The sequence below is a fragment of the Phyllostomus hastatus genome, unplaced genomic scaffold, assembly GCF_019186645.2.
Source record: "Phyllostomus hastatus isolate PE091 unplaced genomic scaffold, TTU_PhHast_1.1 phas_scaffold_585, whole genome shotgun sequence".
Lineage (NCBI taxonomy): Eukaryota > Metazoa > Chordata > Mammalia > Chiroptera > Phyllostomidae > Phyllostomus > Phyllostomus hastatus.
Window position 1 is genome coordinate 28,944,581 of NW_025334037.1, and position 13,306 is coordinate 28,957,886.

General features: G+C 53.4%; 1 protein-coding gene across 2 annotated transcripts; it reads right to left on the minus strand.

The window, feature by feature from the left end:
• Positions 1-73: 73 nt before the first annotated feature.
• ACP2 (acid phosphatase 2, lysosomal) lies at positions 74-8,074 on the minus strand. 2 transcript variants are annotated; one of them, XM_045825724.1, is made up of 11 exons: positions 7,921-8,074; positions 7,245-7,340; positions 6,854-6,940; positions 5,623-5,775; positions 5,415-5,513; positions 5,246-5,335; positions 4,669-4,801; positions 3,800-3,882; positions 3,576-3,682; positions 3,281-3,456; positions 74-995 (listed from the first exon to the last, which is right to left on the minus strand). In XM_045825724.1, the coding sequence occupies exons 1-11, from the start codon at positions 8,026-8,028 to the stop codon at positions 862-864; spliced, it is 1,266 nt and encodes a 421-aa protein (XP_045681680.1). In that variant the 5' UTR covers positions 8,029-8,074; the 3' UTR covers positions 74-861. The 2 variants fall into 2 exon arrangements, with proteins under 2 accessions (XP_045681680.1, XP_045681681.1); XM_045825725.1 differs by lacking the exon at positions 7,921-8,074 and adding an exon at positions 7,728-7,763.
• Positions 8,075-13,306: the final 5,232 nt, after the last annotated feature.

The following is a 13,306-nucleotide window of genomic DNA, read 5'->3' on the forward strand; positions in this document are numbered from 1 at the left end:
GGATCTCCCAGCACGGACCTGGTCAGAGCACTCCTGGGTCTCCCAAGTGAAGAAAAGGCACAGAAACGGCACCAAGAGTCCAAAACTTTCATTTTCCTCAGTCTGTGGGCCACAGTCAACAGTCGTCCACTCTACAGACTGCACTTACCTCACATCCCTGGGGACCCCAGCCCAGCTGAGGGGGCAGTAGGTTCACAACTGTTGCAGTTCACTCTCCACCCACCTCCCCCCGACTCCCTCCCAGTACTGACACCCTCCCAACCCACTCCAGCTACAGGGGTGGCCGAGGTGCCTCAGGCAGCATATCTGACTCTAATGGTGGCTGCAGATGGATAAAGGGAAACTTGACTGGCTGGCTGCTGGGTGATCTGGTTCCCTGGTGGCCAGTGTTTGTGCCCCCAAAGTTAGGTAGTTTTTCCCCAGTAAACTAGGCACCAAGGGAAGACTGTGTCTTCTGAACCATTTGCCAAAGACTCTGGGCTGGAAGAGAGAGAGCAGGTCTTGACTGGGGAGGCCGGGCAAGGCGGATCAAGCACCAACTCCTTCAGTTTTTTTATCCCAGGTCCCAGGTGAAACTTGACCACTTATCTACATCCAACTCCTTAAGGGAGCATGGAGGAGGCAAATCCTATTTGGAGAGAGCCAGTATCCAACACAGTACTTCGTAAACATTGGGCACATGGATACTGAGGGACGGCTGCCACGGGCCAAGCCGGGTCCCACTTGTTCATCTAGGTTGGGATAATCAGAGGGAGGCCCAACCCAGGGTCTCCTGTCCGTGGGCTGGGGAGCAGCAACAGTCAAGAATGAGGGCCAAGCCCACCTCCCCTAGGAGGCAGAGGGAAGGGGGCTGAGTGGTTGTCAGGCGTGGTCCTCCCCATCGGCAATGTGGCGGTAGCCAGGAGGCTGGGCCTGCATCCGGAAGAGGACGGTGAGTAGCAGCACTATGAGAAGGAAGAGGATGGAGCCACATACAGCCAAGGCCACGATCACCTCTGGGCACGGGGACAGGAAGAGAAAGGGCATGTCAGCATTCATTCAACAAATATTCGACTATCTACCATATCCCAGGGGCTGTTCTTAACAATGGAGATATTCACAGTTAGTGACAAACACCTTGAAGCAAAGCAAGGGAAGGGGGAAAAGATGGAGAGGTAGGTCAGTCAGGGAAGGCACCACCGAGGATAATTTGAACCGAGACCTGGAGTCAGTGAGACGAAGATCTGAGAGAAGAGAGTCCCGTGGTGGGGGCGGACAGGAGACAGCAAGCAAGCGCAACAGGCCCTGCTGTGGGAACAGCTCGGCGTGTTCTAGGATCATCGAGAAAGTATCACAAGAAAGTGAGGGGCGAGTAGGAGATGAGAGTGGAGGACCAGGCCAAGTGGTAATGAACTTGGATTTTATTCCAAATGTGATGGGAAGTCCCTGGAAGACTCTGAGAAGGAGAGTAATGTGAACCAATTTACTTTTTCAAGAAATTAACTCTGCTGTACTGAGACACTGGTAGGGACAGGAAGAGAATCAGAACATTAGGAAGCTTATCAGTAGTTCAGGCAAGAGATGATGGTAGACTGGACTAAAGAGCAAGATCATCTTTTTAAAGGTAGGGTTTTTATTATAATCGATAAAATGAAGGTTCTGAAAGAGGTTAAACAACCTGCTAAATGTCTGATGACAAGAAGCCAGGCAGGAGTCAAAACAAGGTCTGGCCCAGGCCAGGTGGCTCAGTTGGTTGGAGCATCGTCCTGTACAACAAAAGGTTGTGGGTTCAATCCCTGGTTGGGGCACAAACGGGAAGGCAACCGATCGATGTCTCTCTCTGCTTTCTCTCTCTCTCTCCCTTTCTCTCACTCTAAAATCAATAAACATATCCTCAGGTGAGGATTAAACAAACAAACAAAAAACAAGGTTTGACACAGCATCTGTACTCTTAGCAACTAACAAAGTTATACTACCCAGGTTTCTAGCCACAGAGTCATGCTGCCTTCCCCCAAATGAGAAAACTTTTAACTCCAAAAGACACAGCTACCAGTCACAAGAGTGCTTGGCCTGCCTACACGGAGAACAGCTGACTCTCTCTCTCCTACAGACAGCCGGAGCCGAATCCAAGTAGACCTTACAGGCTGGTACTGCATTTTAGAAGTAAATGCAATGAGCAAAGAGAGATCAGACAGCGAGTGAATACTGTTCAAGGTAAAAGCATCTATTTCAAAGGTGGAGATGCTAGGCTCTCCTAGTGGGTTGGTTGTGGGGGATTATATTATGCAACTAGGTGACTAGTGCAGCGTTTACTAAGATGGGGAAGCCTGGAGGCAGCACAGATTTCAGGGGGAACAGCGTCTGCTTTCAGACACCAGCTTTGAGATGTCACATCCCTGTAGAGACCTGAAGTCTGCAGCCGGCTGGGTATGTTAGTCCAGCTCAAAGACAAGGTCATGAATCTGCGAGTCCTGAGAAGACAGAACTGAGCATGGAGAGGTTGGAGGAGGTCACTTAGGGAGCTGGCACCAATGAGACAAGGGCCAAGATGAGCCCTGGGCTGCCCACTGTGTCATGGGAGGAAGCCAGTAAGGAAGGCGCCTGTAAGTTAAGAGAAAAACCAAACCCAAGCAAGTGTTTAAGGAAGGAGTGGCCAGCTAGGTCACGCTGCTGAGAGGTGAGAGAAGCTGACTAAGAACTGGTCACTGGCTTTGGTAAGAGGAGGTCACTGGGCCTTAACAAAAGTTAATGGAGTGAAAGGTGACACAAGATTGCCCAGTGTGACCCTGAGAGAATGGACAGTGAGGAAGTGAAACCAGAGTCCAGGCAACCGGGAAGGGCCGCGCTCTAACAGGGAATGGAGAAGCGGAGTGGTAGCTGGGCAAGGGTGGGGGTCCGAGAGGTCTTTGTCGGGCTTGTGAGGTGGGCCCGATCCAGGAGAGAGGGAACACTGAGGCATCGGAGGCCCTTGTGGGGGTGGGAACAGATGGCCCTGAGTATAAGTGGAGAGAGGTGGGGCTTCAGCCGTAGCTTGTCCCAGCACGTAAGCCGGAAGACGTGGTGGTGGGGAAATGGGAGCGCTCTCTCCCGACTGTTTCTGTTTTCCCAGTGATACCAGAAGCGAGGGCATCAGCTGGGCGTCATCGGGGAGAAGGTGAAACATGGTCTCAGGGTGCAGGAGTAAGCTGTCTAGGGAAATGCAGTAAGATGGCTGGGAGCGTGGCAGCTCTCTCGAGACTCATGGGTATGAACTGCAAGTTGTTCTGGGATGTGACTAGCGCAGAGGCAGGCAGCGGCTCACCTGTGTCTGCAGGACCGCTCGCCAGCTGGCACTCCTGCTGCCAGTCCTTGGGCACAACGGGCTCTGTGAGGCGAAGGAAGTCCTGCAGTGGGCAGCGGTGAGGGCAGCCAGGCAGGCTCAGCGGCCAGGGGGCCTTGTCGCTCTCGTTCCGAAAGTACATCTCCACTGAGAAATTCCTGAGGGTTGATGGGAAATAAGACAGATGCTGCTCACCAGGCCTGTGCCGGAGTCCTTAGGCTGCCCACAGCCACCAGGCAAGGGCCCCTCCAGAGCGCTAACTGGTGGCTCCACTCACCCATTATCTTCCTGGTACAGTTCGAATATGTGGCAGGAGGCGTAAGGGACTTGTTTGCCACTGTAGACATACAGTGCCATTTGCAGAGCAACCAGGGTGGTATCGTGCTGTAAGGCAGAGGGGCTCCCCATTAGCACTGCTGCCCCGCACCCCCCAGGCACTGAATCGAGAAGAAATCCGGCTCCTCATCTGATGCGGGCGCACTGGCAACTGTGGGAGCTTACCGTGGAGTAAACCAGCAGCTTGGGGAGGTGGGTGGAGGTGGCCATCAGTGTCAGGTTCTTCCGGATCTGAGCCAGCAGGACTCCTGAAGGAGAAAAGTCCCCAGTGTCAGGGGCTGCGGCCGTCACTGTCTTCCGACCAGATCTCTCTGTGGTCCCCTCGCCCTCTGCTAGTCCTGGCTCTGACCACCAGTAGAGAGAACTCTCTAGGTGCTTGGGAATCTGCTCTGACAACGGTCAGGTTTTCGGAGGGAAGAAGGATAAAACAAGCTCTCTCTATTTCAAGGCAGGCATAGAAACCAGCCCTTTCATAAATGAGATACAAGGCCCTGCCCCTGTTTGAAGAATTCCTCCAATCTGGAACAAATATAAACTTCAGACTGCTTCAGGACACATGAGACGGTGGCTCCAGGGCGAGGGAGCCCTGCCACTGCAGGTTCTGAAAACCGCTGGGATGTCAGGAAGGTCTGACCACAGCACTCCCTTCAGCCCTCGACGCAGGGAACTGGCCCGTCCGTGGCTGGCGGCCTTCTTTCACAGTGGTCCCCAGTGGGTCTCTGGAGGTCGGTATTCGCTTGAGGGAGAAGGGTCTTCTGACAGTGAAGCGGAGTGAAACGTAAGAACGCGAACGGCAGACAAGCAGCATGCGAACCCGGTTGTGGTCATTCACAGTGACAGACAGGCTAAGCATCTGGCAGATTACAGAGACTTTGGTGACTGATGGGAAGACTGGGGGGGGGGGTGTCTAAGGGGTTCTGAAAGAGCAGAGAACATTTAGATGGAGAAGTAAGTGTGTGAGAAGCCCCCAGGAGCAGATTTTTGATGCTGTAGTGTCCTGAGGAAGGGAGTGACATGCTGCTCTTGCCACTCACCCCCCTGAAGCCGGGCCTTCTCTTCCTGCCCGTAGATCCCGAAGAGGAAGCGGAAGCTGAACTCCTTCAGCTGGCTCAGGCGCTGCATGATTTGGGGTGAGGCCCAAGGTGGCAGGACCAGCCCATGTGTTTTCTGTGTATCGCAGCGGGCAGGTTAGCTCCCCTGGCCTAGGCCGGAGCCTCTCCAGGGGCGTCTCTCTTCTCCTGTGAGAAGGTGCCTGTGTGTGTGAGGGGAGGGAGAGGAGAGGCAGAGGGACTGAAACCAGGAGACATGGCGGACAGCGTTGAGGCTGCAGGGCACGGGAAAGGAGGCTCGAGCACAAAAAGCGTGACTCAGCAGAATGGAGTCGGACACCACCCGAGCTCTGGGTGGGGAGGGGCAAGAACTGCTGACAACTAATAAACGATTTCCCACTCTGGGGTTCTTTTCCACCCTTGAGGGAAGTTCCCTTGTTGCACAAGAAGCAGGTGGCGTGGCTTGCCTGGACCTCCCCAGAGGCAGTGGTCACCAGGCACTGTGGTCGCCTAGGCCTGCAGAGTGCAAGAGGACAGTGGTCGCACTCCTGAGCGGGCTCACCTCACAGAAGAGTGTGTCATAGACGTTCCAGATGTTCTCCAGTGTCAGGTCCGTGAGCCCTGTCTCGTTGGCCACCATATCCAGAAATTGCTATGAAAAAGGGGTCAGGGGATCAGTCCTGCCCTGGTATAAATGGCAGCGTGATGACCTCCACCTCAGCCCCACTCACTGCATTCTGAATACTCTCATTCTTATACTCAGGTGTCTGCCGGGTCTCGTTCTGCAGCTGCTCGTAACGGGGACATGGGCCCAATGGGAACTTCAGCAGCTGCAGACCAAAAGGGGGAAGCAGAGCCAGAGAGGGAGTCAGTGATCAGCAGGCCCATGGCCAGAGCTGTCCCTCTCACCACCTTCAGGGAAGGGCTGGCCAGTCTCACCCTGTCCTCGGCGATGGGCACAGTGTGGACAGGAATAGGCTGCCAAGAGATATTTGGGTTGAAGCGTTGTATCCCACTGGGAGGGAAGAGTCCAGCCAGGTTGGCCTCAGCACTCATGAGAGTACGGTCGAAGTCGGTGCTTCGCACATAAACCTGCAGTATTGACAACATGAGTCTCCCTTGTGGGGGTGGAGTGGGGAGCTTTGGCTCCTCTGTGGGGCCCTAGGGGAAGAACCTGTTCTTGATGTCTGCCTAGCAAATTGTAATCTCACCGTGCATCTGGCGTTTGCTCCCTCTCTGGCCTTCCCAGTCCTTCCCAGCAAAGGCCCAAACACTCAGCTGGGGAGCCAGGGGTCACCACTTGGAGAATGGCTCCTGTGGGAATGGCTCTAGTTCAGATGCCCCTCCCAGTCTTAGGGCTGACACAGTAAGGCTCTGTGTTCCATCTGTTGGTCTAGTTTTATAACACCTGCCTCTCGAGGTCAGGATCCTTGTAGGCAGAAACTATCTCCATTCACACTCCCTTTCATAAACTGGCCTGGAAACCAAGGAGAGGAAATAAGATAAAGAACAGAGACCATTGCTTGTGGAAGGAGGAGGAGAAAGCTGTGGGGAAGGGCAAGATCAGGACGGAGCTGGCCCTCAGTGGAACAATAAGAACATCTAGAGACTCCTGAGACAGCTGTGGCTGAGAGTGGTAATCAGAGAAGAGCTATCCCCATCCGTGGGGTGGGGAGAGGGCCTCAAAGAGCTGAAACATTTGCCAATCTTCCCTGACATGCCCTCTCTGTCTTCCTGCTCCCTTCACCTCTTGGTCCTGTGTGGCTAAACTGTCACCTCCACTATATTCTAAGCTCCACAAAGACAGAGATCATATCTGTGTGGTGCAGCATTATGTGCAAAGTGCTAGCATAACGCTTGGCCCATAGTAGGTATTCAATAAGTGTCTTGACGGGAAAGCCTGAGTTATTTCACAGAGCCAGAAACTACTCTGCCAGATCCTTCCTTAAGTCTAAGCTTGGATGCTTGATAAGTTTTGCCTCTTCCCAGCCAAGCAGGAGCAACACAGCTTCTAGGGCATCCTTCTTAGACGGCCTTTAGATGTCCTATCCTGTAGCTGTAACCAAAAGTGCACGGAGGGAGGCCAGAGTGCCCAGCTTTAGACTCCCTGAGGACAGAGGGTGAGGACAGCTGATTCTGTTCCCCTTGCATCTTGAGCTCCCAACCTTACCTCTTGCGGGTGGTAAGAGGTGCTGAGAAAGTCACTGTAGCGCTGCCGCAGGGCCTGGCCCAGCTCCCAGTGCTGTAGCATCCCCTCCTGTGGGCAAACCCAAGGGTTAGGGATGGCTCACAAGCCCCACAGGGCTTAGGCACTGTTGCTTTCCGAGTTTACCCATGACTGGAAGTAGGAGTGCATTAATGGGATCCCAGAAGTCATTTATTAAGTAGCCAGTTGCACATGGCATTGTCTTGGGCATAGAGAAAAGTAAGGTTAAGAAATCTGGTCAAAGTCAGCACCCACAATGGACACAGTAGTTTGCTGGGGCCCCAAGTTCCATTGCCTGCTCTTAAGATCACTCATTTTGAAGCTCATACTGAGGAAAAGCTGGCTTCTGACGCACCGTGGTTAGCTGACCAAACCCTTGGGGCCATTCATCTTCCTGATAGGGGTCCTTGGGATATGTCTTCACTGGTGACCGGTCTCCATGTCGGTACAGCTAAAGAAAGAAAATAGTTTGCCTAAGTGTCAGAAGGGTCTCCTTGATGGGGACACAGAGACCACCTCTGCCCCATGTTGGGGAGGAAAGCCTCACTCCTCCTGGGAAGCCTTAACTCTACCCAGTGCAAAGACCCCAATTCAGAAAGCAGTAACTTCTTCTAGGTTCCAGAGAGTCTAACTTGGCTAAGCAATGACCCAGGAGATTACAGGCAAAGCCAAAACTTCAGATGGGAAAAGAAAAGAGACAAAAGCAAGGCGGATGGTGGAGTGACTGGAAAAAAGATCACCAAAGACTTCTGTCGGGGTGGGTCTCTTAACCATTCTATCACAACTCTGTCCCAGGGCAGACTCATCCAACCCCCCACCCCGATAGAGAACTTCTTACACCTTACTCCCTAGCCAATACCCCCGGGCTCCCAACCCTGCGACCCCAAACCCGCAGACCAGTCGTCTCCTCCTAAAGCAGCCTCTCCTCCAGATCCCCGAACCCAGCACAAGCCCCGCCCCCTCCCTCTCCCAGCAAGTCTGTGCCCTTCCAGCTCTGGTGAGAGCCCTTTGGCGACCCCACCTCTCATTACCAAGGTAACGAAGCGCAGAGTCCGGGCCTCGGTAGGAGGCATCAGGTTTACGCCAAGAAGGAGCTGGAGAAGAGCCGCCCAGATCCAGCCAAACTGTCCGCCCGCCATCACCGTTATAGTCTCGGCTGCAAAGAGGGTGGAACCCGTTGAGCGGCACCTACAGCAGCCGCTCGGACGCACCCTTAAGGACACACGCCGGAAGTGCAGTCGCCACCATCTTGCTAAAGGAAGGTTGGAATGGTTTGAGAAGGAGGAACCTAGAAGGGAATATTTGTAGGGGACTCGGGATCCGGCTGTGGCGGAGGAGCGTGGGAATGTAGCGTGACCTCGCGCGGCAGAAAGGGCTTGAAGACTTTGTCTGGGTAAAGAGAGCCCTGAGCTCGGGTTTGCTTCGGCCGGCGATACCCCGTGCCAAGGTGGCGTAACCCTGGGCCGGACTGTGTCCGGAAGCGCCCCCGGCGGGGGTGCTGCTGCTGGGTCTGACCGTAGAGCCAGAGCGGGTGCATAATTGGGGCGAGGGGCGGTATAGGGCGCCCCTTCTACACACTCCTGCCTTCAGATGGAATTTGAGCCTTGGCCCTGGTTCTCTGCCCCGGAAGAGGTCTTGCTTGGGGTGCAGGGCACAGCGTGTAAACAACCCTTTGGACTCCCTGTGTCCTTGAGGTTGGCCAGTCTGTCCCACTGCTCATGCCCTGAGCAAAGCTCAGGACCCTTCTCACTTCCTCTTGCAGTCGTTTCCCTGCCCTCCCACCAGTCCCAGTTTTAGTTCATTAGAATCAGAATGTCATGCCTCTTCCCGAAGGAGTTGGGTTGCACAGGATGTTCAGAGTTCGCAAATCCAAAGCAGTGAATCCCTAAGGGAGGCGTTTCGGACCAGTGGGAAGATATACAGGAAGAAGTGGGAGTAGGTGGGGTTTTCACAGAATCAGAGGCCCTTGGCATTGGCGCATAGGGTCCAGATGCAGCCAATTTAGTCTCAAGGCTTTGTGATTGAGGTTGGAGTGACTCACGACCTTAGAAAGCCAGATCATAGGACCTTGGGATGCTTCTACTCAATCTACCTACTAGGAGCAAACCACCTCAGGTCATCACAGAAATAAAACCTGATCAGAACTATTGTATATGGTAGAAGGGAGGGTCATTATCTTGCCTTAGGACCCCGGATTCAATTATTTATATACGCCTCAGGATCTAAACTTTGCTTCCGGAGTTGTTGGGGAGTAGTGAATAGAAAATAAGAGCTGAAGTCCTGAGAGCTAAGTAGTCCACCAAGTAGTTCTTAACCTTCTTATTTAGTCACAAGTTCCTTTAGGAGTCAGGTGAAATTTTAGTCCTCTCCCCAGAAAATGCCCACAAGTGGAATTTCGTGGACATATAATGCCAAATGGCTCATGAAGGCCACCCATAGGCTTCATAAATCTGCCTCTTTGAATTCTTGATCCAACAGTTCACATAGTTTAGGAGAATGAATGAAAACTCAAGTTTCCTGATTTCTAGTTAAGTAGTCTATAGTAGAATGTTTCTTGCAGGCTGCTCAAACTACATTGCTAAACTGTATTTGATGGTCCCAAAATACCTTCAATAAAGAGATTCATTCATAACAAAGGAAACCTTTTCACATGGGTGAGGTTGAATGGGCACCACTAACTGGTGAGAATCTGTGTATTAGAGTTTTTGAGTGTTTTATTTTAATATGCCTCTATCCTCCTTGCAAACTAGCCAGACCATCGTTATTTCGGAATGTAAATCTTGGGCTCACTGACTTTTGGCAAGTAGGAGGGGAATCCCTCCCATTCATCTTTTGCTTTTCTTCTCACTTGCTTGCGTATGTCTGTATCCTTCGTGCCTGCATGCATCCCGAGTTAGGAGGGGCTGATGGAACAGACAGTTTTTATAGTGAAAAACAAATCCAGGAAGAGTGAGGGTCACACAACAAGTACACAGTAGAGCCAATCGCTGAGCCCTGGTTTCTGGACCCCCAACTTCTGCATATTTTGTGCTGGAGGATTCTGTGGTTCCCACACCTTGGTTCCTAACTATAGACGGGAAAAACAAAAGACTTGTTGATAGGTAGATACATAGGCCATCCCAGACATTAGTCAGAATCTCCGAACGTGAGGCCTGCTCTTCCCCGTGCTGGCAGAAATAAACCTTCATTTTCCCCGCCTGGAAATTGCATGACGGAGTGAGGCGGGTTTGTTTGTTTGTTTGTTTGTTTGTCTGAGTCAGCCACACCTGTATCCAAATCTGATACTGACCCCCTTACTAGTAACTATCTCCTAGGCTATATCTGAGGATAAATAATACATGTAGTAATGCCTAAGTGTTATCTGTCTTCTGTATCATCAGTCCGGAAAGCAGGAATTCCTGGATTCTTCTCTATCTTGTGATTGGGAGGTTAGGCCGAAGCCATTTGAGGGACCTGCAAGAGAGCGAGAAGGAGCTGTCCTAGTCCATCCCTGTAAACTGCACTTGGTGGCCAACGTCACGGGAGTTGGAGCGCTCTCAGGGAAGTTATCCCGTAGCGCCTAGGACTGTGGGCTGGTGAATGCTTTTATTTTTGCTTCGAAGTTCCCCATTTGCAGTGAGAAACCTTCAGAGGTTCTGGGGGTCAGAAAGGTGACTTCGAAGATTGCCGAAGGTGTTCGCAGGCACGGTGCCTCCTCTAGGAGCCATGGAGACACAGGAAAGGCCCCATGGGACTGGGAGGCCTGGCATCTAACGTCTGCTGTGGGCATGGAGCTGGCAAAGCAGGACGTGTGGTTCCAGCTGATGATCACCTGACTACATGCCCTGGCTTGGGGAAGAAAAAGCCCAGTGGTCAGCCACTGGAAACTCTGTGCAGATATTGCCAACAGGTGTTGGTCTTCGCCCAGTTACAGGGGGCTCCTGAACCCCTGTAAACTGAATAAGGGCGCTCTGTCAGTGCAACACTGGCAGTGTTTCCTCCTTGAGTTTAGGTTGAGGCTCTTTCCCTGGCGTGGGAGATGGTGCCCTGAACTATACATGTTCAGCAAGTGGCTCTGACCTGGGTCAGAAGGCTCCAGACGGGGCTTGTGTGTGGTCCTGGGCCCCGGGGAGACTAGGGAGCCGAGGGTCGGGAGTGGAAGAGAGAGGCTTTTCCCAGCTCCCAGAAGATAAGGCATCAGGCCCCAGACCAGTGTTCCGCCCGCCCCGAGGTCCTTGCAAGCAGGTGTTTCTGTGACCTCTGCAGGAGCTGCTGGGAGGGGGAAAGGCAGAGGAGGGAGCTGGGTGGACAATGTGGGTGCCGAGACAGAACAGCTCTAGTTTTCCAGGAGCTGGAGTCCTGGTCTCCACTCTCCCAGGACAGCTGGGGCCCTGTGAAAATCGGAGGGGACGCGTGCAAAAGGCATGGAGAGCCTTGTGCTCCTGACTCAGAGATGCCCAGACCAGGGCGGGGCCCTCGTGAGGGGTGACCTTGTGATGAGAGGGAACAAGAGCAAAAGCTAGAGACAGAAGTGTAGAGGTGGGGGTGTCGGAGGGGCTTTCTGAGATGTGAAAAAGGGGACATGGGCAGATTTTGCAACACCGCGCAGCCTGCTGTCGATTCATGCCTCTACTCCCCACCCCCGCCCGTTTCCCCTGCCCCACCCTGTGCTTCCTCCCATCTTTCACCAAGCTCCTGTTCTATTTCTGCTTTCCCTGTTCTTCCATCCAGTCCCCCCGCCCCCAGCTGTCCACTGTTTCCCTGGTCCCTCTGGCTGCCTGCCCTGGCCCCCTGTTCTCTGCTTTAATGTGGGGCCCGTGGGAACTGAAGTTCGCAGCAAAACAGGAAGAGCCTGTGAGCAGGAAGCTGCGAGTGGGGCAGGGGGTGAACAGACAGCAATAACCTCAGCTCCTCGCCTCCCACATCTGGACCGAAGCATCCCCAGAGCTCTCCACCTCTCCCACTGCAGCCCCCCGGCTCCAGCCCAGCAGACCTGAGAGACAACAAGACAAGACTGTCCTGCACTCTGACCCCGGAGGGAGGAAGAGTACAGGCACTGGAGTGCGGACATCTGGATTCTGACCTCAGCTTGGCCACTGTGTGTGGTCTTCAAGAAGCCTCTCCCCCGAGCTTAGCGTTCTCTGTCAAGTGGAGCGAGTGTCATCTACCCTGCTTCCCGGGGCTGCTCTGAGGACCCAATGGGACAGCGCAGAGTCTGGGGATGGGGACAAGCTCTGCGAGGTGAACGCCCTGCAGAGTCAAGGTGACGGGAAGTCCCGCAGCCGAGAGGGTTGCAGATGTATTAGCTGCTGCCATCTCCTGACCACTCACTGTGTGCCACACTTCGTGCCGTGCCATATTGCTTCATTCTCATGATAACCTTAGGGCAGAGGGGTCAAACTCATTGTCACCGGGGGCCACATCAGCCTCGAGGTTGCCTTCAAAGGGCTGAAATAACTTTAGGACCGTATAAATGTAACTACTTAACTGTTGAGGAGTTGAAATTACATTCAGCCCTTTGAAGGCAACCACGAGGCTGATGTGACCCCCAGTGAAAATGAATTTGACACCCCTGCCTTAGGTGGCAGAAATCATTGTGAGTATCCCAGTTTTAAAGATAGGGAAACAGAGGCTCAGGGATGTTGAGTAACTTGCTTAATCAAGATCACACAGCTAATAAGAGGCAGAGGCAAGGCCAGAATTTGAACCCAACATCTGAGCCCAAAGTTCCAAAATGAAATTAACACGTGGAAATGAAATTGACCAGAGCTAACAAGTGTAGCATAGAAGGGGATCATGTTATTTTTCTTGTTTACTTACTCATGTAAAGAACAGCAGGAACACAGTTCCCACTCTGTGCCAGACCCTGGTCCACGGGCTACCGGGGAGGTGACAGCAATAAAACGTGGTGTCTACCTTCAGGCTGGATCTCACATTCCAGGCAGCAGGGCAGGGAGGCTGCAGCTACAGTCTCAGTAGTTGCTGGACAGAGCCTGTCATCACTTCACACAGAACTGTTCCCTAGATGAGGGAACTTGCATTCCTTCCTAGGTCCACCCTGGGCTGGCACCTGGGTCGCCTGCCACCTCTACCTCCCCCACCCCAGGCCTGCCATCGCTCCTCTCCTGGCCCCCTCCCCTGTCGGTACCCCTCACAGGACACCTCATTCAGAGACTCCCAGGAAGGCCCAGCACCTGCCTCTCTTCACCCTGGAGTTCTACAGCTTGGCGGAGGCCTGGGGCTGGTGGGGAGAGCTTCTTGGCCCCTTCCCAGAGGCCAGGGAGGAGGAGGGAGGCTGGGAAAGCAGGCTGGGGCTCCGTGTTGCAATTCCAGGCCGTGCTGGGACCTTTGCTCCACGAAATGTCTATGGAGGGGAGGGAACACCAACTCTGGAGGCTGCTGGGATTGGGGTGGGGGTGCCCGGGAGGCAGTCCTTCT